The sequence below is a fragment of the Mus caroli genome, unplaced genomic scaffold (assembly GCF_978045245.1).
Source record: "Mus caroli unplaced genomic scaffold, Mus_caroli_1 scaffold_13, whole genome shotgun sequence".
Lineage (NCBI taxonomy): Eukaryota > Metazoa > Chordata > Mammalia > Rodentia > Muridae > Mus > Mus caroli.
The window spans coordinates 28301729-28326749 of record NW_028227268.1 but is presented as its reverse complement, the minus strand read 5'-3'; the positions used below and the strand labels follow the sequence as shown (position 1 = coordinate 28326749).

The window sequence follows — 25021 nt, the reverse complement described above, 5'->3', positions numbered from 1 at the left end:
TGTGTGTGTGTGTTGCTTTATGATAAATAAGCTTGAGCTGGGCAGTGGTGGCGCACGCCTTTAATCCCAGTACTTGGGAGGCAGAGGAGGGTGGATTTCTGAGTTCGAGGCCAGCCTGGTCTTCAGAGAGAGGTCCAGGATATCCAGGGATACCCTGTTTTGAAAAACAAACAAACAAACAAACAAATAAAAAGATAAATAGGCTTGTGCTCTAAATGACTTCTTTGCAGCCTGCTTTGTTTCATTTAACACTATTTTAATGTAATTTAATATATATGAATGCTTTGCCTACTCATATGTATGTCTACTATCAGTGTGCCTGGTGCCTGCAGAGGTCAGAAGAGGATGATACTGGATCCCACAAAACTGGAGTATAGACTGTTTGTGTCACCATGTGGATGCTGGGAACCAAATCCTGGTCCTCTGGAAGAGCAGCCAGGCAGCCAGGTCTCTTAATAACTGAACCATCTCTTCAGCCCCTAACCGTATTTGTTGATAGTGTTTATCGTTTAGTTATTTTTAAATGGGAGTTTCACTGTGCTGCTCTAGCCAGTCTTTAGTTAACTATGTAGATTAAGTTGGCCTTGAACTCAGATAGATTTGCTAGATTCTGCTTCCTGAGAGATGGCATTAAAGGTGTGTGCCACCATGCCCAGCCACATTTATACTTATGTAAGAGAACACTTCCCTCTTCCTTTTTTTTTTAAGTTTGTTTTATTTATATGAGTACACTGTAGCTGTCTTCAGACACATCAGAAGAAGGTATCGTATCCCATTACAGATGGTTGTGAGCCACCATGTGGTTGCTGGGATTTGAACTCAGGACCTCTGGAAGAACAGCCAGTGCTCTTCCCCACTGAGTCATCTCTCCAGCCCCTCCCCCCCACTCCTTTTTAAAAATGAGTGTAGAGATAATTATTAAATAAGTCCCAGCAGTGGGTTGTGGGTTCACTGCCCACATCAATGGTTTATGTTCCCGAATGAAAGACACACACACACACACAAACACAGCCTTTATATAGTAATATGCCTTAGGCAGCTCAATAGCTGGCCACTGCCTAACCTCCATACAGTTAGTCTCAAATTATTACTTACTAATTCTGTGTTCTATCTTGACTTCTCTAGACCCATTTGGGCAGCTAGCTCTCGGGGCCACACTCTCCCGGCTCCTTCACATGGTGGCTTTATCTCTCTGTCCTGCACTCTTCTCAGGCATGACCTCTGAGCCATCTCTCCAGTCCAAAACTTAATATTTTTAATAAAATTTTGCCAGCTTTTATATTTCCAGGAGAGAAGAATAATACACGCGTGCACACATACACATAATTTTTTTGTATCATTCAGTTTCAAGTATAAAAAATTAAATGTAGGAATGTAGGGGCTAACAATTATAGATAATTAATAAAAATACTGTAAATAAGAAATCTTTCCCTACCAGATCTTTCTTTTTCTTTCTTTTTCTTTTTTTTTCTTGAACTCTTGATCCTCTGCCTCCACCTTCCAAATGTTAGGATTATAGACAAATATCCCATACCTAGCTAAGAATTAAAGCAGGTGGCAGGGGGATTTTGATAAATTTCCATACCAAGACTATTTAAAGTTCAAGATTGCTTTAAGTTGAAGAGAGTCTGTTTGCTTTTTTTGTTTCTTGTTTGAGAAAGAAAATTATAGATAGAATAAATAGAAAAAAAAGCCACCCTTTGATCCTTGGTGTTAATGAACAGTTTCAGTAATGCTGAGGGAATGGCACACATTGTCAAGTGTGCCACATTGGAATATTTGTATGTTAAATGTTCATGTGACCAGTACAGATGTTGGGGAGATCTTGCTGTTATAGAAATAGTAAAGGACCTGTCATAAGCATTTCATCAAAAAAAAATATATATATATATATGGTCACAGGCAAGTGAGATGGCTCAGCAGGTTAGAGTGTTACTGAGCAGGCCTGATAACCCTCAGTTCAGTCCCCAGAACCCATGTAAACTATCTCAGTCACAGCAGTCCTACGTTAGGAGGAGAGGTGGAAGAGGAGAGTTGTTTGGAAACTTGGGGTCCAGCTAACCTGGAGTATGCAGCATAGTACCACCGAAACCCCGCCTTAACACAGCGACACCAGGAGCCATTGTAAAAGCTGTCCTCTGACAAACACTGAGAAAATAGGAGGTACGGTCCTGTTCCATGTAATTACATGGAGAATAGCATCACTTCATTATAGCATTGAACTGAATGTTAACAGTAGTGGGATGTTTAGTTTAGTTTTGTTTGTTTTGGTTTTTTGAGACAGGGTTTCTCTCTGTGGCCCTGGATGTCCTGGAACTCACTCTGTAGACAAGGTTTCCCTTGAACTTACAGAGATCTGTCTGCTTCTGTCTCCCAAGTGTTGGAATTAAATGTGTACACCACCACTGCTTGGCTATAATTTTTGTTTTTTGAGATAAAGTCTTAATGTCTTTTACATTTAAAAAGTGTGTATGTGTGCATGTGGGAGTCAGAGGCAACTTTCAGGAGCTGGTTCTATCCTTCTAACGTGTGAATTCTGAGGATTGAACTCAGATTGTCAGACTTGGCAGCACGCACCTTTTCTTGGTAAACCATTCCACCTTAGGACTCACTGTGCTCCAAGGCTGGACCAGAAATCACCATGAAGCCCAAATCACCATTTAGACTTCAGTCTTCCTGCCTTAGCTTTCTATAGCTGAGATCACAGGCAAGAGTCACTGTACGTGACTTTCAAAACTCTCATTTTAAACCCAGGAGGTAATAGATGGAATTATAGCTTAAGAAGTAGTATATGAACCAAAAATATAGATTTGTTAACACCGAGTAAATACATATTTTTTCTTCTTTTATAATCTTTCCCTCTACCCAGGTCAGCCATAGCCCTGAACCTCTGAAGGCTGTAGAACAGGAGGTGAGAATGGTGATTCAGAACATTTTGCCAAAAGTAAAGAGAAGAGATTAACTATTGGTTACTTTCTCAAACTGCTATTCTCCAGATATCACATGCTCTATTTGGAAGATTATTGATATTATTCTCTGAAATGCAGAAGAAAGTAATTTACAGTGGTTGCCAGGGCTTTACTGTGACTATAATGTGCTCCTCCTTCAGAGTAAGCATTTTGAAACTTAAAATGTAAGTGCATTCTGTGAAAAATTTAGTCTGTTTCCATTTATCCAGTTCTGGGTAAGAAATTTTGCACACATTCTTTGCCTAGGGCAGAGTATATGTAGTTCATAGAGCCTTGGGGATACCAGGTGTCATTTTTACCAAGGGCTGCTTCCTCAGGTTAATAGTTTCCTTTAGTTCTACATAGGCCCTATTCAACTTTGTCCCCAGAAGAAGTGTGAAGAGTCTGGTGCCGGTCAGACTTGGTCTGCTAAGTCCTCAGGAAGACTGCCCATGTCTAGGTCAGCAGTTAACCCAGGTCCATGGAGGCCTCCCAACTGACGGGAATCAGGGTGGTCCTCTTTCAGAAAAATCCTCGAGGTTAGGCCCTTCCTATCTTTCCTTTAATCACCTAAATTTATACCAGATATATTTTACCTACCTGTGTCTAAAGTTTTCATGTTCCTTTGAGTCACAGACTCTTGTGGGAGTCTTGTTACAAAAAAACTCTTTCTTAAAAGAAAACCTGCATGTACTCTCAGAACCTTGTCACTGTGTGCTGTAGTGAACCAAAAGAGTCTGTACCAGTCGCTTTCAAGGCTGAGCTTTATTTGGGGAGAAAGTAACATTAGCATAAAATTACAAGGTAATATGTGTTATAGCTGGGGGCTTTGTATATGGGACGGGTTTCATGTTTGCCTTCATCTGACTTAAAGTTTTAAATCTAAAAGGCGGATAGATTGGTGGATATTTGTAATTCTAGTTCTGGGAGGCGTAGGCAGACAGATCCTTGCTTAGGGCTCATTGGCCAGCTAGACTAGCTTATTTGATGTAGATCAGACCAATGAGCTACTCTGTCTTTAAGAAAACAAAAACAAACGGTGAATGGTGCAGCCACTGAGCTTGCTCTCTGCACACATACACAAATGCATGCATCTGTACTTTTACAGAGAATAAAAGGCAGACAAAAGCTATGTTTCCCCCTTGGTTACTTTCTCTTGTAGAAATTATTTCATCCCAACCTGGGATTCTACCCCACTTTAACCATTTAGTTCTGAATAAAAACCACACACAACCTTTATATTTACAGTAAGCCTTACACAGCACAAGAGCTGGGCAAATACCTACCCCCTATGCTATTAAAATCTAGTTCCCTACAGATAACCCTGAATGATTACTTACTATGTTTCATCTGGGCTGCTCTTAATTCCAATTGGCCAGCCCTCGGGGCCACATTTTCCTGACTCACCTAACCCATGGCAGCTTCTCCTTCCTCTTCACCCCCACCTTCTCCTGGTCCTTTGATCTCAAACCTGGGAAGCCTAAATCCCACCCATATCTCTTCTGCCCAGCTATTGGCTGTTGACATCTTTATTTACCAATCAATAACTTGGAGGTAGGGTCACTTGAGTCTACATGCAGACTCCAGGTCTTGGGGGGCTACACTTGACATTACAATAGACAGCAAGACCAAACCTCAACTCCTCTCCCTCTCCCTCTCCCTCTCCCTCTCCCTCTCCCTCTCCCCTTCTTCTTCTTCTTCTTCTTCTTCTTCTTCTTCTTCTTCTTCTTCTTCTTCTTCTTCTTCTTCTTCTTCTTCTTCTTCTTCTTCTTCTTCTTTCTCCTCCTCTTCCTCCTCCTCTCCTCTCCCTTCCTCGTTTGTTTGATCTTGTTTTTTGAGACAGGGTCTCTAGGTAACCCTGCCTGTCCAGGAACTTGCTATGTAGACCAGGCTGTACTACCACTGCTGGGATTAAAGGTGGGGACTACTATGCCTGACCTCAGGTAGTTTCTTTCAAATGAAGTTAGGCAAATCACTTGTTGAGGATACTACATTGGAACTGTAGCAGTTATAAATTCTCTTTAATGGGATTATTTATTCTCTATAGTTTTTAACCAGAGTTTGTAGACTATTTAGATAGTTCTGATATAGTGGCAGATTACAGTATATACATGTTCTGTACAGCACCAGGTATGTGACACATTTATGAATAAAACTGAAGATGTTCTGAAAGGCTTCTAGGGTTTTTTGTTTTGTTTTGTTTTGCCCCCTTAGGTTTTTTTGAGACAGGGTTTTTCTATGTAGCCTGGGCTGTCCTGGAAAGCTCTGTAGACCAGGCTAGTCTTAAAATTAGAGATATACCTGCCTTTGCTTCCCAAGCACTGAGCACTGGGAGTAAATGTGTATACCACTACACCCAGCTTAAGATTTATGTATTTTTACTTTATATGTATTTTGCCTGTATGCATATCAATGCAGCACATGTGGTCTGGTGCCCATTGGAGCCTCTGGAGCTAGACTTACAGATGACTGTGACCTGCCATGTAGTGCTGGGAATTGAACCTGTATCCCCTGGAAGAATAGACAATACCACTGAGCCATCTCTCTAGTTTCTAGGATTTTATTAATATTTTTTTTTTTGGATTTTATTAATCTGATTTTAAAAAAATCCAGTAAGAAATGTCACAGAAATCAGACTACTTTTACTCTGATACCCTAAATGGGACCAACAGTAATGGCCAATTTTTTGATTTCATGATAAAAATAATATAATATAACATAACATATGTTTGTTTGTTTGTTTGTCGGGACAAGGTCTCATTGTGTAGCCCTTTCTGGTCCCTAAATGAGACAACAGTAATGACCATTTTTGGCTTCATGATAAAAATAAAATAACATTTATTTGTTTGTTTGTTTATTGAGACAAGGTCTCATTTGTGTAGCCTTTCCCAGCCTGGAACTTGCTTTGTTGACCAATTTGACCTCAAACACAAGGATATCTGCCTGCTTTGTATTTTTAGTTTTGAGGCAAGGTCTTTCTCGGTAGTTGAAGCTGACCTTAAGTTCATAATGATCCTGCCTGCCTCAGCTTTCTAGTATGAGCCACCATCCCAACTTTCATGTTAAGTATGTGACTTTATGTATATTGTTAGATATGTTTATAATAATAGAAAGCTTCTCAGAATTTTGTCTTGCCAATGGAAAGCTCTAGGGTTGGATATGATAGCTCTCCTGTGATCCCAGCACTCCATCACAGAGAGCAGGAGGCTCTCTCTGCTGCATCATCCAAGTACTGAAGCCCAAGAAAAATAGGTTACTTTGAAAATGTTTCCCCTCAGATTTATAGCAAAAGCCTTACTGGAGCTCATGCTGCGTCTCTGAGATCCAGCGACAGAGAAGTGAAGCCCACACAGTGAGCTATTTTAAAGAGTGCAAAATATTCTTATGTGGCAAAAGTATGAAGTGGAAGTTACAGATCTCAGGTTATTGGGTAGCCCAGGGCAACTTGGTGTTGTTTTCTTCTCAGGTGGTTTAATCTGTTACTCCCCTGCACCCTGACGTGTCACGCTCCTTCCTTTTAGGTTTGCCTCTGCCCTAGTTCTTTGATTCCATGCTTTCAGGTGCACAAATGTACTTTGAGGGTGGATTTTTGCCAAACTGCTTATATTGTGAATGCTTATTAAGTAGAGAAATCTTAAATGAAAATAATCAGACATTTGAGCTGGTGGTTTTAGTAGCTAGATGAATAAGAAAGGGAAAAATCCAATCCCTCATCTTGATTTTCTTTTCTCAAATAACTTGAACTATTTAATCTTTTTTTTCTGATGAACTTGGTTAAGACTTCTCTAGAGCAGTGATTCTTGATCTTGGTCACCACCCCTTTAAAGGGTCAAATGACTCTTTCACAGGAGTCACATATCAGATATCCTGCATCTCAGATATTACAATTCATAACATTAGTAGCAAAATTATAGTAATGAAATATCAATGAAAATAATTTCATGGGTGGGAGTCACTACAGCATGAGGAACTGTATTAGAGGGTCACAGCACTAGGAAAGTTGAAAACCACAGCTGTAGAGCTTTTTGAATCTACAGTCTTAGTTTGAGGGCCTCCATTAGGAACGCAGATTATTACATTTTTAAAAGATGTATTACATTTTAAACCTTTAACATAAGTTAAATAGATATTTTTTGGATGGAGTGTACATCAAAGCGAAGACAAAGACTTCATGCTATGATGACGGTAGTTCATATTTTTTGTGCTGTGTCTTTTTTTTTTTAAGATGTATTTATTTTATGTATGTGAGTACAGTGTTACTATCTTCTGACATACCAGAAGAGGGCATTGGATCCCATTACAGATGGTTGTGAGCCACCCATGTGGTTGCTGGGAATTGAACTCAGGACTTCTGGAAGAACAGTCAGTGCTCTTAAACCCTGAGCCATCTCTCCAGCCCGTGCTGTGTCTTAGTTTGGGTTTCCATTGCTGTGAAGAGACACTATGACCAAGGCAACTCTTATAAAGGCAAACATCTAATTGGGGCAGGCTTGCAGTTTCAGAGGTTCAGTTCATTATCGTCATAGCAAGAAGCATAGCACTGTGCAGACAGGCATGGTGCTGGAGTAAGAGCTGTACATCTTCATCCAAAGGCAACAGAAGGAGACTGTCTTTTCTGCAGTCAGCCAGGAGGAAAATCTATTCAGCACTGGGCAGAACTTGAGCATAGGATCCCAAAGCCATCCCCTACAGTGATATACAACCTTCAACAAGACCACACCTATTTAAACAAGAGCATACCTCCTAGTAGTGTCATTCTTTGTGGGCCAAGCATTCAAACACAGGAGTCTATGGGGGCCAAACGTGTTCAAACCACCACATGCTGTATCTGGATCCAGACACATGACAGTCAGTTTCCCTGACTCCTTCCAGCCAGCTGATGTACTTGACTTGGTAAACCTGTCAGATGCTTTCATGTCAGGTGCCAGTCACCATCCCAAGGAATTAGGGATTTTTTTAGTTTGGGTAGGTGGGAGGGAATGGGGAGAATTTATTTGTTCCTTTCATTTGTTTCATTAGAAATGAGTCCTGCACTTGAGATCCACAGAAGAAAATTATTAGCACAATTTAGCTAATTTTATTACATGTGATCTAACAGTTTAATAAAGTGTGCATAGTCTAGAGTTACTAAGAAGAAGGAGTGGTTTACATTTGCTTAGAATTTAACCCTCCTTTCCTTTCCTTTGTCATAAAAGTAACACTCATCACTAAGAAATTTGGAAAGAATAACAAGGTATCATAAGCAAGGAAAATTATATGCCACCTCAAATCTTTCTACATGCTTTAAAAAAAAATCTTGGGGGTTGGGTATCATCCCCGATTCTTAAAATAACAGCATTCTGGTGGCTGAGTTAAGAGGACTATCCCAAGTTTGAGGCCTGCCTAAGCGATATAGAATCAGGCAGCTGGCATTATAGAGTGAATCCATGTCTCAAAAAACTAAAATGAAAAATCAAGCAATGAAGAGAACACACACACCCCTAAAATAACAAGACAACCTTCAGACTTAATATATGCACTATTTTTAACTTTGTTTTTGGTGTTGCTGGGAATTGAATTGAAAATATTCTACATCTTAGGCAAGCTTTCTGGCACCAAGCTATACTCCAGCCCTACAGCACAGGGCTCTCCCTCTCCCTTTTTCTCTTTCTCTTTCTACTCCCCGTCTTCCCTCTCCTTTCTTCTCCCCTCTCTATTTGAGACATGTGTGACTTAGGCCCAGTCTCTTGAGTTGCATGATTGCAGGCATGAGCAATACTGTACTTAGATACTACAACACAATTTTTGTTTTGTTCTGGTTTTGTTTTGTTTTACGTTTTTTGTAATAGTATAGAATACAGTTTATTCAGGGAAAGGGGAGTGGAGTTAAGAGGGTAGTAGAGGCAGAGAAAGGCAGAGAGAGGGAGAGAGTAGAGAAGTAGAGGCCGGCCATGAACATGTGGAGAGAGGAGGAAGGTGTTTTTTTGTTTTCCAGACAGGGTTTCTCTGTGTAGCCCTGGCTGTCCTGGAACTCACTCTGTAGACCAGGCTGGCCTTGAACTCAGAAATCCACCTGCCTCTGCCTCCCGAAAGGTGTGCGCCACCACTGCCTGGCTACAACACAATTTTTAAGTGTTGCATAGTCTTTTGTTATATGAATTTAATAGAAGTAGCTTGTTCTCTCTCATTTTGGTACACCCAAATTATGTATGGTCTAGGGTTTCATGTGTGTTACCCAAGCACTGATATATATATAAATAATTTCCTTATTTCAAATTTTCTATCTAGAAAAATCTCAGCTGGGCAGTAGTGCCACACACCTTTAATCCCAGCACTTGGGTGGCAGAGGCAGGGGATTCTGCCTCATTTATAAGAGTGAATTCCAGGACAGCCAAGGTTAAACAGAGAGACCTTCTCTCTAAAAACTAAGAAGAAAAGCAAATTTTCATGCTTGTCTGAGAAAAAAGTGTACATGATGTCTGTGTGGAGGTACACACATGCCACAGTGTGTACCAGTGTATATGTGTGACTTTAGAGTCAGTTCTATTTTTCTACCTTGGCTTTTGTACCAGAGGTGGAACTGAGGTGGTCAAGCTTATTTACACATTAAGCACTTAAGTCCACTAAGCCAATGGTTCTCAACTTCCTAATGCTGTGGCCCTTTAATACAGTTTCTCATGTTGTAGTGATCCCCAATCATAAAATTTTTTTTGTTGCTGCTTCATAAGTATGACTTTGCTGCTATTAAGAATCATAATGTAGGGCTGGAGAGATGACTTAGCAGTTAAGAGCACTGACTGCTCTTCCAGAGGTCCTGAGTTTAATTCCCAGCAACCACATACTGGCTCACAACCATCTGTAATGGAATCTAATGCCCTCTTCTGGTGTGTCTGAAGAAAGCTACATTGTACTCATAAAATAAATCTTTAAAAAAAATGAATCATAATATATAATGCAAGGTCTTGATATGTGACCCCTGTGAAACAATCCTTTGACCCCAGAGGGGTTGTGGCCCATAGATTGAGAACAACTGCAGTAAGCATCTCACTGGCTTAGTCGGATTTCTTTACATCGTACTTACTACTGTATAGTCTACTATCAGTGACTCTTCCTTTCTCCCTCTGACTCTTAATACAACTTGGACAAGTTTATTTCTTAACTCATACTTGAGGTATCATAGAATAAATTACTTGCTTTAAAATTTTCTTAATTACTTTTTATTTGTAGGATGAACTTTCTGATATTAGTCAAGGTGGATCTAAAGCTACCACTCCAGCTTCAACAGCAAATTCAGATGTATCAGCAATTCCTCCTGATACTCCGTCAAAGGAAGATAATGAAGGATTTGTAAAAGGCACAGATACATCAAATAAGTCAGAGATAAGCAAACACATAGAAGTCCAGGTTGCCCAAGAGACTAGGAATGTGTCTACAGGTAAGTGACTCCGAGTTCTTACTAGCAAAATATTCAGTCAACCCACATAATTTAAGTGTGAGAAAATACATCTCTAGAGGTGTTACCTGCTCTAAATATATAAATAGATGCTCTACTGTGTATAATTTTTAAATAAATTTAAAAGAAGTAATTATGAAACTTACACAAAGTTTTGGAAAGAGTCCCTTAGAGGCTAAGAAGAGAGCTTAAAGACAGTAAGGTAGCCATTTTCTGTCCTTTACCTTAATATGATAGGCTATCGTGTTCCATCCCTTTATGTAGGTTTGTTTGCTTATGATAGGGTCTCACTATGTTGTAGCTTTGAGCTAAGTGGTCCTCATGCCTTAGCTGAATATCTGGAGCTATAGGCATATACAACCATGCCAGTACCACACACTTTTTTTTTTTTTTTGAGATAGTATCAAATATCCTAGGCTGGCCTCAAGCTCACTATGTGGCCACCTGTGACCTTCAGCTCCTGAACCTTCTTGCCTCTACTTCCCAACTTCCCATGTGCTGAGATTACAGGCAGTAATCTATCCTGGACAGTTAGCATTCCCCCTTAGATAGGAATAAAATCTGTCCCTGTAATATGTTGTACTGTGTGTCCCACAAATACACATGAAAACACATACTTACTAGTAAGGTTACTTACAAGTTCTGGAGATTGGCTGTTAACTCAGTGTGTGACATTGTCTAACCTCATATTTCCTAGAACACAGCCACTAGAGTTTCTAAAAATGTTCATTCAGTAGCTGTTTTAAAACCTTAAAGGCAAAAGTTTTCATAAATACATATAATGTATGCATTTATTTCATCATATTCTACCCTTAGAATCTGCCGAAAATGAAGAGAAATCAGAAGTTCAAGCAATCATTGAATCCACTCCTGAATTGGATATGGACAAAGACCTCAGTGGATATAAAGGCTCAAGGTACTAAGACTGTCACATTCCGTAATTATCTTTCTTTTTCTCAGTCTCACTAACTTTTATCCTCTTTATGAATAAATAAGATCAGTTCATGTTGTGCTAGAGAAATACTGTTAATGTGATTCAGATTTTTTACCTTAGAATCTGCTCATTACTTGTATTTTAAATTTTGGAGGACATTCTTCTGGCAGGATTAGGGATTGGGACATAAGGGCACATGGGGTTTTGTCTATGTTGCTGTAACAGTAACTAATACTGCATTGTTTATAAAGAAGAGAGATTTGTTTTCTCGGAATTCTCAAGCTAGGCCATTCAAGATGAAGACTCCGGCTAGTTCAGCTGTCCAGTGTAGGCTATTAGATAATGCCTTCTTGCTGTGTCCTTTACAGAAGAGGATGCAGTATCCTCTCGTGGTAGAAGGCAGAAGAACAAACTAGCTTAATGCTGTATGAGAAGTGTCTCTTCCAAAGGACCTTACCTTAGTCTCACAAGGGAGGAGCCCTTAATGACAGAGCCCAGCACTTAATGGTTGTCACCTGGCTCTGGAGCAGACTCGGTCACTCGATAGAAGACGGAGGAGCAGAGAGCCAGAGTTGCTTCTTGCGCCTGAGGAAAGCAGGAAGAGGAGTGGAGGAAGTAAAGATTTGAACAAACTTTATTTCTTTCACAGACGAGGGAGAAGAGAACATGTTCTGTTAGGATGGTCTCATTAGTAGGGGATTTAGTCTCATCTTACATGGAAAGCTTGACTAATGAGAGCAAAAGACTGGCTAGGTATTGCTTTAATCAAGGTTAGCCAAAAACATATGGATTAGAATTGAGCTTTGTGTTTCCTCAACAGATTTACCTTTAAATAATGGTTATGAGCACGTATCATTTATTAAGCCCTACTGAGTAGTCAGTAATGAAGTAATGGTAAAATACTTGGGCCCCAGGATAAGCATAACCTCTAACAGAGGAAGACTTATATGGGTTCAAATCTTGCTTCTCAGTCTTTTCTGTTACCACAGGACTAGGGGTTATACCTGGCAACATCCATCTTTTCATTCTCTTTTTTCATTATATCTTAATTTTAGTTCAATTAGAATATATTTTGCATTAGTATGTCTATACAAATTCTCAAACTTAGCCGTAAATTTTCTTTTGATGCTTTGTGTTTTCCTGGAATTGGTGAATCTTAAGTCATGAAACGTGTTTCCTTTTTTCAGTGTTCCATGCACTTAGCACTAACATTAACAGATCTGCGTTTCCTAAGTGTATGATCCTTAGGATGACCAGACCCCAAATCTAGCTATTTTCAGGACTCTGCCTTGGCCTTCTAGTTCCTTTCTCATGTAGACTGGTGTTTACCTTGTTCTGCTGTTTCAGGCCTTCTCTACAGAGAAACAGGACACCGAGGCTCATTATTATATGCTATGACATGGCTCTGTGGGAGTTTCCGAAAAGCAGAGTCCCAAGTACAATGGCTTTGAGTCTTTTAATCAGTTTTGGAAGAGGAACAAAGAGATCCAGGGAGCCCCCAAAACCTTCTTTGTAGTCCTGAAGTGAGATCACAGTTTAAATAGAGGAACAAGTGTGATTTGGCCCACTGTAGACCCATCATTATCTGGGTGTCAGTCTCATCCTGTAAGGTGGCTAGAATTGTGCGAAGTCTCTTTCAGGACAGCAAGTTGCCCGTCTGCTAATATCTCTTCCTTTTTCCAGAATGCAATTCCTGTGAAAATTCCCATTTCTCTGGGGTCTGTTGTTTCAGTAGTCTGATACATACAGTGTCTCTTTAGAGGGTCTTAACCTTTGTCAAGTTCACAAGCCTGTCCCTGGAGGATCAGAAGTCCAAGGTCATCCTCAACTATATAGCAAATTTGGGAACAACCTGAGTGACATGAAACCCTGTCTTAAAAATAAAATAAGACAACAAAAGATCATGTATTCTGAAACAAGATTGCTTCAGTTTGAATTCTTTTTCACCTAATTGCTGAATGATTTTTGTCAAGATTCTTAAGCTGTTTGGTTTCCTTATTTGTAAAATTGGGGTAATACAGAGTCTGCTTTGAGGTCTCTAGCTGTGTACTGTACAGGCCAGAGTAGCTGCCGTTATTCTGTGTGTTTGCTGGGACTTCACAGAAGAGGCGCTATGTACTCTCTGTGGGAAAATCTTGGAAATTCTCCAAGAAATCTTTTCATATTGATATTTTATAGTCAATGTAAATTTAAGTAAGAAATTCCAATGCTGCTTAATCATTATATTAAAAATACACTGTCAAGGTCTAGCTGAGGAGTCCGTGAAGAGCTACTTGGGGTGACCATGTGGGACAGAAGGTATCATGACCATTTGTTTAGGGATGGAAGGAAGAAGCAACCAAATGTGAACTTGATTCTGTATTTTTAACCAAGAAATACCCTGGTTAGATTTGTTTTTAAATAAACATACATTTTTGTTAAAAAAAAATGCACTGTCAGAAAATCTTGATAATTTGTTGATTTGGCTTTATTGTTTTTGTTGCCTAGCACTCCCACCAAAGGCATAGAAAACAAAGCTTTTGATCGCAATACAGAATCTCTCTTTGAAGAACTGTCTTCAGCTGGCTCGGGCCTTATTGGAGATGTGGATGAAGGAGCAGATTTACTAGGTATGACAGCTCCCCTAGAGAAATACCATACTGTTTAAACTAGATGTCATTAATGACCTGACTGAACAGTCATTTAAAGTGTCCCCACCTGCCTGACGGTACAAGGTGATTGATTATGCTTTAGGGATTACTTAGAACATTATTTGACATCATAAGAGTTTTAATGGAAAACATCTTTATATATAGAAATGACAAAAAATGAATTCACATTTAAATTTATACTTTTAATTCACAGTTTATTGATTTGCTATATTTCTAAAAATAGATACTGCAAATAAAGAACACAGTGCAGGGGGTGTGTGTTTGTGTATATGATTGGTAGTCAGATAGTAACTGGCTTATATAAATCTTACTGAGTTCTGTTGACCTTAATTAATTAGGCAATTTTAACACTTGAAATTTATAATTTACCTCTGTGGGAAATAGTCATTTTAAAGTTTGTGTTGAGTTAGGGTTATATTCTAATTTCTAGCCACTGCTGCTGTGTTGTTCCCCTCTCCAAGAAACAAAAACACACAAAAAAGTTTGTGTCATTGAGCACATACCTGGCCCAGGGTGGGGGTGGGGGTGGGGAGCTGGAGTACTGTATTCAACTCTTTCTGAGTGATCAGCCCTTTTGTGTGGTTTTATTGCAGAAGGAGTTGGCCTCTGTTCTGGGGTCTGCTAGATGGGTTAGTAGAGTAAAGCAGCCTCTTCAGTGTTCAGTTAGGTTTGACTGAAACAGCCTGCCTTAGCTGGGGGTGGGGGTGCACCCATCCCTTTAATCTCTGCTCTTGGGAGGCGGAGGCAGGTAGGTCTTTGTGAAGCAACCTGGTCTACAGAGTAAGTTCCAGGACAGCCAAAGTTGCAATATAGAAACCGTGTCTCAAAAAACAGAACAAACAAACACAGAAAGGAAAAGGAAAGAAAGGAAGGTAGAAAAGAAGGAAGCAAAGGAAGGAAGGAAGGAAGGAAGGAAGGAAGGAAGGAAGGAAGGAAGGGAGGGAGGGAGGGAGGGAGGGAGGGAGGGAGGGAGGGAAAAAAGAGAAAAAGAAAGAAAAACACGAAAAAAAACCCAGTCTCCTCTAAATTTTGTGTGTTTGCTTGCTTTCTCTGATGGCCTGTACTCAACATTATTAGAGATGAATAGTTTCTAGAAGATATGATATGGTACACAAAATCATAAAATAATCAACATTGGTTCCAACCTGTCCTGTAAATCTCTTAAGTTCCTTTCGGTAAGAAGTCTGTGACTGTAGTTCATGAGAATTAGCTTTAACTTATCTTGTTTGTAGTTGAGGTCTGTGTAGAAATTGAAGCCATGGAATATTCAACAATAATTACTGTCATTATATTAAATGACTACACTGTTCTCAAAAATGTATGCTTCTTGGGTGTGGTAAATATGGTATGCAGTGAATTGATTACATTAATTTATGCTAAATTTATTGATTACCAGTGATGTGCTTGACATTGTGAAGATTGTGTTTTGTTTTTAGTTTGTTATAAGTTTAGCCAGGCATAGTAGCACATACTTCTAATTCCAGCCCTCAGAGTGTAGAGAGAGGGAAACTGTGAAAGGCCAGCCTGAGCAACATAGGAGACCCTACTTCAAAAAGTTAAAAACAGTGTGATAGTGCATGCCTTTAATTCTGATACCCAGGAGGCAGAGGTAGGGGGGTCTCTGTGAGTTGAAGGTCAGCCTGCAGTACGTCATTAGTTCCAGACTAGTCAGAGATCTACAGTGAGACCCTGCGTCGAACAAACTACACAGCTGGAGAAATGATCCAGTGGGTAAAAGAAATGGCTGCTCTTAGAGCACCTACAAGGCAGCTCACAGTCATCTGGAACTCCACTTCCACAGGATCTAATGCCCTCTCCTGGCCTCCATGGGCATTAGCCACACACATGATGATGATGATGATGATGATGATGGTGATGATAATGATGATGGTGATGATGATGATATACCTAAGCTATGCCTCCCCACATAAAAGTCCTATGTAAACATATACCTAGTAACTGAGGTGTAAAAATCTGTCGATTTAACTGTTTATAAACATAGACTCCCACCTTTAAAATATTAGTAAAACTTTAGGTGAATTAAACGAATTCATTCTCTGAGCAAGACTCAGAATGAATAGTTCTTGAGGAAACTTTATATTTAAGTTTATACCTTTATTTTCAGTTTCACATAGGAAAGTTCTTTGAAAGTTTGGCTGATTGGGATGGCAAGATGGCTCAGTGAGCAGAGACACTGCCCAAAACTTGAGTTCAATTTCAGGACCCGTATGATGGAAGAAGAGAGTGGACTCCTGCAAGGTGTTGTCTGGCTTCACTGCCACACCATGGCATGCACACATATATGTACACAGATGTGCATGTGCCCACACACACACATATACAAGACAAATGTAATAAAAAGTTGATTGGCCTAGAAAACTTGACTCCCCAGCAAATTTAAGGACAAATTTAAAAAATGCTAGGAAAATTTAAAATTTATTTTAAAAATTCATATTGAAATTTATACATAATAAAATTCACTATATTTTGAGTATAAGACTCTTTAAAAATAATTTCCTTGAACCTTTTATTTTTGAAAGTTTCATAGATGTGTATATTGTGACAACTTCTACTTCATTACCCTTCTTCATGTCCCCTCTCCTTTCAACTGAAACCCTTCTTTCTAAGAAGCTCCTCTTTCGGCTTCCATGTCTTTTGTGAGTTACTTGTCTGAGCATGGGCTGTCTTTCAGTAGATATACCACTGACAAAATGACCTCCCACAGCCAGCAACCATTACCTGCCAGTAATTCTTCTGGGATGGAAGGTCTCACTCAGGCAACCACAGCTGCAGTGAATTCATGAGTGAAATGGCATGGCGCGTCCAGGCAACATCTTTTGCAGCAGATTCCCTTGTCTTCTAGCCCTTACATTCTTGCCATCCTCTTCCTCCTTGTTCCCAGCCTTTAGAAGGGTGATAAAAGTGTTTCAATTAAGGCGGAACATTCTACCGTTCCTTCTTATAACTTTAACAGGTTAGGATCCTTCCCGCCTGCAGCTAATAGAGGCTTCTCTTTTTAAGAACTGGGAGTACTGATCCAGTGAGCTCTGAGCCTAAATACATTCTTCCCTCTTGAAGTTGCCTTTGTCAAGTATTAATTTGAGGCTGTAATCCATCATTGCAGGCAGGTCCCAGTGGCAAGAGCTTGAGGCCACTGACTATGGCATCCACATTCAGTAAACAGAAGGAGATAAATGCATGCTTGCTGAGCACAGCATCTTAAGTTTTTGACAGATACTTAAAATTATGTAATAGCCACCAGAATCACTTATCACTATGTCTTTGCCATTGCCTTTTGAATGAAGCACCTAGAAGGATGAATGGTGTACGATCATTGCCTTATAAAGCCCAGCAATGAGTATGGCAAAATTTGAAGTCACTGACAATGTAACTTTCTTTTCCTGTCAAGGATTAAGCCACATAGTAGGTAGAAATAATGGTGGTCTTTTAGTTGAGTCAGGTATTTTCTGAAAGTCAGAATTATAGTTAAAAGCAAAATTCTTTGTTTTCCTTTCCGTGCTGACAATAAGGGATTACCTTACACTATTCTTTCCTGCTTTGCAGATATTGGCATATATAGCTCTAGAATATTCCAGATTATAACATTTAAATATATTAAAATGAATGACTTAACACCTACATAAATTCTGTTTGTTTGTTTGTTTTTTGGTTTGTTTTTCGAGACAGGGTTTCTCTGTGTAGCCCTGGCTGTTCTGGAACTCACTCTGTAGACCAGGCTGGCTTCGAAGTCAGAAATCCGCCTGTCTCTGCTTCTCAGGTGCTGGGACTAAAGGCGTGCGCCACCACTACCCAGCCTACAAAAATTCTTTAATCAAAGATGATAAATGAGGGCCAGGGATGGAGTCCAGTCAGCAGAGTGCTTCCCTAGCATAAAGAAGCCCTGGGCTCATCCCTACACTGCTAAAACCAGCTGTAGTAGCACACATAATCCCAGCACTTGGGAGGTAAAGACAGAACAACCAGAGTTCAAGTTTGTCTTCAGGGTACATGGTAAGTGTGCAGTTCACGGATCCTAATAAAGCTCACACAGCAGGGTGGGTCTGTGCCAGCCAAAAAGCTCCCTATCTCTGCCTGGCCGAGGAGCAAGTGCGTCCTCTGTTTCTTTAGATGGCGTTCACTTTGATAGGTTTTGTTCTCAAGCTTTTGTTGAGAATTAAGTTTCCTTTAATCACTGTACATATGTTCAACATGCAGATTACCTTTATTGGCATTTTAATAATTGAAAGAGATAACCTCAACTGTTTCCCTTCCCTTTTTTTTTTTTTTTTTTTTGTTGTTGTTGTTGTTGTTTTTGAGACAGGTTTCTCTGTGTAACCTTGGCTGTCCTAGAACTCACTCTGTAATCCAACTGGCCTTGAACTCATAGATCTGCCTGCCTCTGCTAGGATTAAAGGCATATGCCACCACCACCTGGCTTCGTTTTCCTTTCTTTTTATTGATATCATCTTATTTAACTTTCTTATTTTGGATAACACTTTTAAAATTGCTTTCTTTGTAACTGCTCTTTATTACTTGGAAATCATACACTTGATTATCTATCTCCCAAGATGTTCTTTCTCTTTATTCATGTGGATTTCTTCAACTTCACTATCTATCTTTTACTAAGAATACCCCTCCATCCCAATCCCTGTTTTCAGATCTGTTGGAATTCTTTTGCTTCAGCCTCTTACTGCATGGGTTGTGGGTGTGAATCACCATGCCCAGCTTTAGGTACCTCCCCCCTCCCTGCCCCTCCCCCCTCTCCTCCTTCCTCCTCCTCCTCTTCCTCCTCCTCCTCTTCCTCCTCCTCCTCCTCCTCCTCCTCCTCCTCCTCCTCCTCCTTCTTCTTCTTCTTCTTCTTCTTCTTCTTCTTCTTCTTCTTCTTCTTCTTCTTCTTCTTCAAGGTTTATTTATTTTATATATGTGAGTATACCATCGCTGTTTTCAGCCACACCAGAAGAGGGCATCAGATCTCATTACAGATGGTTGTGAGCCACCATGTGGGTGGTGGGAATTTAATTTGGCAGTTAAGAGCTGAGCAATCTTTCCAGCCCAGGCCCCTTCCTTTCTACTTTTATTTTTATTTTTTTAAAAGTAAAACAAGGCAGGTTTATGGGGAAACTGTTCACAGGCAAGTTCAATGGTCTCAAGGACAGAAGTCACCATAGGGGCGTGGGGAGAGAGAACAAGGGAATAATACATGCAGACAGAGAAAAGGAGGAAAAGAGGAGAGAGGAGAGAGAGTCGTCCCTTCCTTTTTAAAATTAGAAACTATTTTCTGCCAATCCAGAAGCTTCCTGTTGCTCACTGTCCTCCCAGTTCTTGTCCTGCTTTTCTATTCTTGTATGAGACATACCTGTTACTTGCTGCAACCCTTTCTAGATACTGGATACAGCAGGGCATTGCACAGACCTCTCCAGTCTCTGCTCGCTGTTGTGCTGCCACTGCCATTCTCCACACCTGCCTCGTTCCTTTCCAGTCTTCCAGTGTGCTCAGGGGTTGCCTCTGATATTTCACATGACTTCTACAAAACTGTTGACTTAAACTATCCTTGTTGGGTTCCCATACTATCAGACTTGCCTTTTACTGTGGTGCACTTCCTCTGCTCTTCTTTCACACGTCTGTAGGTTTGCTTGGGTTGGTTTTTTTTTGGGGGGGGGGGCGAGGTGGAGGGTTTGTAGAGGGGGTGGAACGATGTATTTACTCCTGTTACTAGCTTTTTTCAGACGGGGTTTTACATGTATATGTATATAAATTAATTTTATGTTCATTGGTGTTTTGATTGCATGTATGTCTTTGTGAGGGTGTAAACTCCACCCACTTCAGTCCAGGACTCTAGACTCTTATTTCTAAACTGACCACTAGGCCCCCCTAAGATATGAGAAGTCTTGAGGGGTATGGAGGAGAAAGAAAGGGCATACATGCAGAGTTCAGACATCCCTTGCATATATCTGCCTGCATCTGATATGCAGAGTTCATTTAATCATCTCCATTGTCTTTTCCCTGAGATTCTCCGTCTAATAGTACTTCTATGTCAGTGAGCGAACATCTTGGCTGTCATTGAACTGTCCATCTAGACTCTCACTTTTCTCTTACAACCAGTCTTCAGGTCCTATTTGTCCTGTCTCCTAAATATTTGCTTATATTCATCTTCCTTATCTCTGCTTAAGTGGCATGTCCTCCAAAAATTCTTTTTTGATCCCCAATTAAAGCATAATTGTCCTTGAAGTGTGTGTCCACAGCAGTGAATTTCATGATGCTATTCCTTACGCTCCCCTGTTGTCTGCACTTCTCTCCCTGGATAGACTAGTCCGCTGTGTTGGGTTCAGCTGTGTCTTTTTTCCCTGCTGTTGCGTATTTAGCACAGCACAACATTTAAGTGAATGAATGGGATTGTGAAGTTGTCCTGACAGTTTTGTTTCACTTTAAAATCTGTGGTTTACCTTTTGAATAGAGTTCTTTAGAGTGTGCACCTCTGTAAGAATGTATACTTGTGGGTAAGATGACACAGGCAGCATTCCATCTCACGGAATTGCCGATAACTCAGATGTCATATGTGTGTGTGACCTTCTGTGGCCTGCTTAACAGTCTTAAATAAAAACTGCAGAAGAGTTTGGGTTTTTCCTTGGTTTTTGCTTATTTTTGTAGGCAAAATTTATGTGTATTTTATATTATTTAGACTTTAACTCTTGAATAGAGATAGGTCACTTCAAGCAGTATTTTTCATATAATTAATTACTTTTATTGGTATATTTCAAAATTATTTTGGATAATCCTACTTATACACTACATTTTAAGAGAATTCTTCATTGAGTGTGTATAAGTTTAAGTTATACTTTTGTAGTTATAAGATATGTTCTCAGGAATATCCACTTTTTCCTTTATAATATTTATACTTTTTATATATAGTTGATGTTTTTCTATATTGATTCAAGTTCTTATTTAGATATTTAGATATTTCTCATCTTAAAGTAAATGGGTTTAATTCTTGCTTCCTAAAAACAATCTAATTGAGTTTCTTATTCCTTTTTCTCTTGGGCTGCTAACCCAGGGGAATATTCTGGTGTGTATGTTTTTAAATACTTTCCCATTACTGCTTTCTAAGCTAGGTGTTCTTGGCTGCTGCTCTCATTTGATGCTTTCTCATCATATTTTGTTTTTTGTCTCCTGCCTGACCATTTTTCTTTGCATAGGTTTTTAGCTTTTATTGCTGCTCTAAATGTTTGAGAGTTTGTTACAGTTGTTATATAAGCATTTTGAGCAAATCTGAGCTATATTTCTTTTGTCTCTATACCTTTACTAAAAAGTTAGCACTAGTATTTAAGGAAAATTCATTTTGGAGATAGAATTTGGAAACTTTCAGGTTCACTACCCCAGTTTGTGGTGAATAAAATATGATTTTTTGTGCTATTTGTGATGTTTGAGAATATTTGAAAAATTATAATACACACAAAATAAGAATCCATATGTCAGCATTAATTTTTTTAACATTCCAAGTTGGTTTTGTTTCAAATAATTTAAAAATTATTAAGAATATTAAAAAACATTAACCTCATAAACTTCCTTTTTTTCTTTTTTCTTTTCTTTTCTTTTTTTTTTTTTTTGGTTGGGGAGGGGATATGGTTTTCAGGACAGACTATGTAGCCCTAGCTGTCCTGGAACTCACCGTAGACCAGCCTGACGTCAAACTCAGAGATCTTCCTGCCTCTCTCTCTTGAGTGGGATTAAAGATGTGCACCACCACTGCCCAACAGTAATTAACTTTAGAAATATATATTTTTTTTATTTTCCTGAATTATAAATATTGTGTCATTCTCCAGCATTATCCCATGACTTTTGGGTCGAGTGCATAGGGAGTTCTTGGGGTTGTTCTGCTGGGGCTGTTCATTTTCTGTTTTGTTTTGTTTTGTTCTGTTTTGTTTGTCTCCCCTATTCTTCAATGAACTGTTTTATTTCTTCAATCTCTTATGAAAAGCAAACAGCGTTATTTTTCTGAAAGATGACTATATTGGATCTTACACTAAATACTTATATATCTTGTACTATTTATTTAATATTAAGCACAGTTCTATAAAGTAACAACTGAAAATTATTATTTTATGTGTGGCACTTTGTAGTGTTGACTTGGAGTTTTCATTGTAATTAAATTCAATCTATTGTGAGGAAGAATTGGTGAAGTGGGCTAGAGAGAGAGATAGCTCAGCTGTTTAGAGCACTGACTGCTCTTCCAGACGTCCTGCGTTCAGTTCCCAGCAACCACATGGTGGCTCACAACCATCTGTAATGGGATCTGACGCCCTCTTCTGGAGTGTCTGAAGACAGCTACAGTGTACTCACATAAAATAAATAAATCTTAAAAAAAAAAAAAAAGAATTGGTGAAGCATTTTTAAGTATATCAGAGAGCATCTTTGTGAGAGAAGGAGATCATCTTTATTTCTGCGTTTTGCACATCATCATGCATTGAGTCATAACATTTGTGCGTCTAGATGTTTTTCTATCATGCATAAAACTTTATAGATTAATAATATGTTTTCATGCTGTTTCTTACATAAAACATTTCTTGTTCTTTGTTTTTGCTTTACATGGAATGCATGGGCTTTAAGACCATAATTTCTTTGGTAAGGTTTCATCTGCATTGGGGTTCTGTCTTCAGCCTTACTTCTTTCTGCTTATCTTTTATTAGTCATCTATCTAAGTTTTTAGGCAGAAGCCTACATAGCACCTATGATTTAGAAATAATTTTGAGCCCTACCAATGTTCATTTTTTCCCTAAATAATAATACTTCTTAAGACTATCTGGCAGAAAAATGTTGATCCTCCTGAAATATTTTCTATGAAAACAAAAGAACTGTAAAGAATTGGCCAAGAAGAGCTGGGGACTGGGGCTTGCATCAACACCAGCAGCTGTTGGGAAGCCGAGGACAGAAGATGACTTGAGCCGAGGAGACTGAGACAGTCTGAGCAGTGTAACAGAGCAGCACAGCAAGATCCATCTAAAAAACACAGAGCAGCAAAGAGATTTAGCTAACCAAATCCTCAGCTTTGGTCTGGGATGACTAGTTATTTATAATTTCATAGTCCATTCAGTAAATACATCAAATGAAGTAGACAAAGAAAAGCCAAAAATAATAGATCTTAGGACCATAGCTCCTATGTAATTTTTGATAAATTTATTTTCAAGGTTTTTATCATTTTTCTTTTGATAGGAATGGGTCGTGAAGTGGAGAATCTCATACTAGAGAACACACAGCTGCTGGAAACCAAGTAAGTATGAAAGGCTAACACAGGATAAAAACTTAGGAGTTCCCTCTGTCCACGCCAGTTTTTTCCTACTCATTTGACATGGCAGGCACTGTGCTGTCCTTCTCTTCTCAGCACCTGTGCACACAGAGATGCAGGTAATGGACACTTTATTGCCCTGATAGGTTTTATTGCTCTGGAATTTTTGTAATTTAGTTTTTATTTCTTTCCCACCACACAGGTATCGACATTCTGGATGTATCATGCACCTCTTTTCCCCTCTAAGATGTGTCATTTTCTTATTTTCTTTTCTTTGGGGGTTTTTTACATTTCTGCATGAATGTTTTTGCCTTCTACCCTGCCGATTCTGTAGAGCTATTCTTCTTAGTTTTATATTTTGGAGTAGTTTGTGGAGCCTTACGGCACTCAAGTAGCATGTTGGCGTACTTAAGAGGACAGGTCATTTGTTATATGAAGATACGTAGAGGGTCTACTTGTCAGTTTGCTCTGGCAGAGCAGTTTTGGAACAACCATGCCTGTCCACACAACACACCACTGCCTGTAAATGAGGTCACACCCAACATGTACTGTATCTCATACTTTTTCTTTTCAGCTTATTTCTAATTTAAACTACATTCTCAGGAATTACTGACGGCAACAACAAAGAGAATTTGACTATATTGTTGAATAATACCTTTGCTGGTTTTTTTTTTTCTCTTTGTTTTTGGTTTTCAGCGTTGGATTTCTCTGTGTAGCCCTGATTGTCCTGGAACTTACTCTGTAGACTAGGCTGGCCTCGAACTCAGAAATCCGCCTGCCTCTACATCCCAAGTGCTGGGATTAAAGGCGTGTGCCACTACTACCTGACTAGAAAGCTGTTTTTTAAGTTTAATCTCTCTTAATACTGATTTTTTTTTCCCAAAAAATTTTATTGGGGAAAACTACAAAACATTTACAGTACAATGTTTACAGTCACAATTTGTAGTGAACTCATTCCCCAAAATGTATTACAACTCAAGTTGACTTATCTTGTTACATTCAAAAACCTGCTTCTGTCAAAGTAGTCCAGAGTGCACACTCAGTGCTCCAACAGTACCTGCATGCAATCTAAAAGGCTGCTCATTCATCTGCCAGCCAGGAAAGCCGGGAGACATTCCTGCCTCTTTACACTGAAAAATAATACTGATTTTTTTTTTATTAGTGGTATATCTTGTATTATTAGGTTGGCAAGTATGAAGAGCAAACATTAAACTATGATTTTATGACTTTTCTCTATGAAAACAATAGGAAGAATATATTGTAGCGCATAGTTTAGTTTTATGATTTGGAAGGGCATTTGTAATGATGCACTTGAAATATGTATCTTTTAGAAATGCTTTGAATGTAGTGAAGAATGACTTAATAGCAAAAGTGGATGAGCTGACCTGTGAGAAAGATGTGCTGCAAGGAGAGCTGGCGGCTGTGAAACAAGCCAAGCTGAAGCTGGAGGAGAAGAACAGAGAGCTGGAGGAAGAGCTCAGGAAGTGAGTGTCAGCAGTTGTTGGAAGCCGGGCTGTGCGGCCTGTGACACCACAGCTTGAGGCTGTTTGCCATCTGCATCTACGGGGCTGTGGTCATAGCTACCTTGGGATACACTCCTGCTCTGAACTAAACGCCTTGCCAGGGTGCCACAAGAATTATAGGTATAACCCTGAGACTGAGACCTTCAGCACACTCAAACCAGGAATGACCAAGAGCTACCTGAAGAGAGTAAAGGGTCTCAGCCATTTAGTTGACTCTGCTATGAGCTGGCCTCCCTCTTTGTTTACCAATCTC

General features: G+C 39.4%; 1 protein-coding gene across 7 annotated transcripts in view; it reads left to right on the top strand.

The window, feature by feature from the left end:
• Positions 1–25021, top strand: part of Spag9 (sperm associated antigen 9) — a 132511-nt gene that overhangs the window by 66900 nt on the left and 40590 nt on the right. For 4 of the 7 annotated variants that reach the window (XM_021175541.3, XM_021175542.3, XM_021175543.3 and 1 more), the window contains 5 exons: positions 10155–10362; positions 11197–11296; positions 13802–13923; positions 23173–23230; positions 24577–24729. In XM_021175541.3, coding sequence (XP_021031200.1) covers positions 10155–10362; positions 11197–11296; positions 13802–13923; positions 23173–23230; positions 24577–24729 — 641 coding nt within the window. Of the gene's footprint in view, positions 1–2869; positions 2912–10154; positions 10363–11196; positions 11297–13801; positions 13924–23172; positions 23231–24576; positions 24730–25021 lie in introns of all 7 variants that reach the window. The other 3 variants (XM_021175540.3, XM_029483615.2, XM_085829665.1) reach the window with 1 other exon arrangement.